At 58.4% G+C, this 274-nt stretch overlaps 1 protein-coding gene across 1 annotated transcript; it reads left to right on the forward strand.

The window, feature by feature from the left end:
- Nucleotides 1–163: 163 nt before the first annotated feature.
- Nucleotides 164–274, forward strand: LDBPK_140390 (hypothetical protein, conserved; the record flags this gene model as incomplete). Its single annotated transcript, XM_003859363.1, has 1 exon — nt 164–274. One exon carries the CDS (start codon nt 164–166, stop codon nt 272–274), a length of 111 nt encoding a protein of 36 aa, XP_003859411.1.

Genomic DNA, 274 nt, shown 5'->3' on the forward strand with positions numbered 1-274 from the left:
CTCCGCCGGCAACGCCTACCATCGCTTAGAAAGGAACGGTGATCAGTCGGGGCTGACGGCGCTGGTGGATCGCAGTGTGGTTGAGAAGAACATCGAGAACACCGGCGCCCTCCTCGTTAGGATCAACTTCTGCGTTGGCAAGAACCCGTTGGATTTGCTGAACATGCTTAGTGGTCTCGGCAGCGCAGAGGGTGAGCGGAAGGGCAGCACCAGCAATGGTCGGACCGTCGAGGTGGGCAACAAGAGGGAACTGTACAACGTCATGGACGACTAG

This window comes from Leishmania donovani, chromosome 14, assembly GCF_000227135.1.
Source record: "Leishmania donovani BPK282A1 complete genome, chromosome 14".
In the NCBI taxonomy this organism is placed as follows: domain Eukaryota; phylum Euglenozoa; class Kinetoplastea; order Trypanosomatida; family Trypanosomatidae; genus Leishmania; species Leishmania donovani.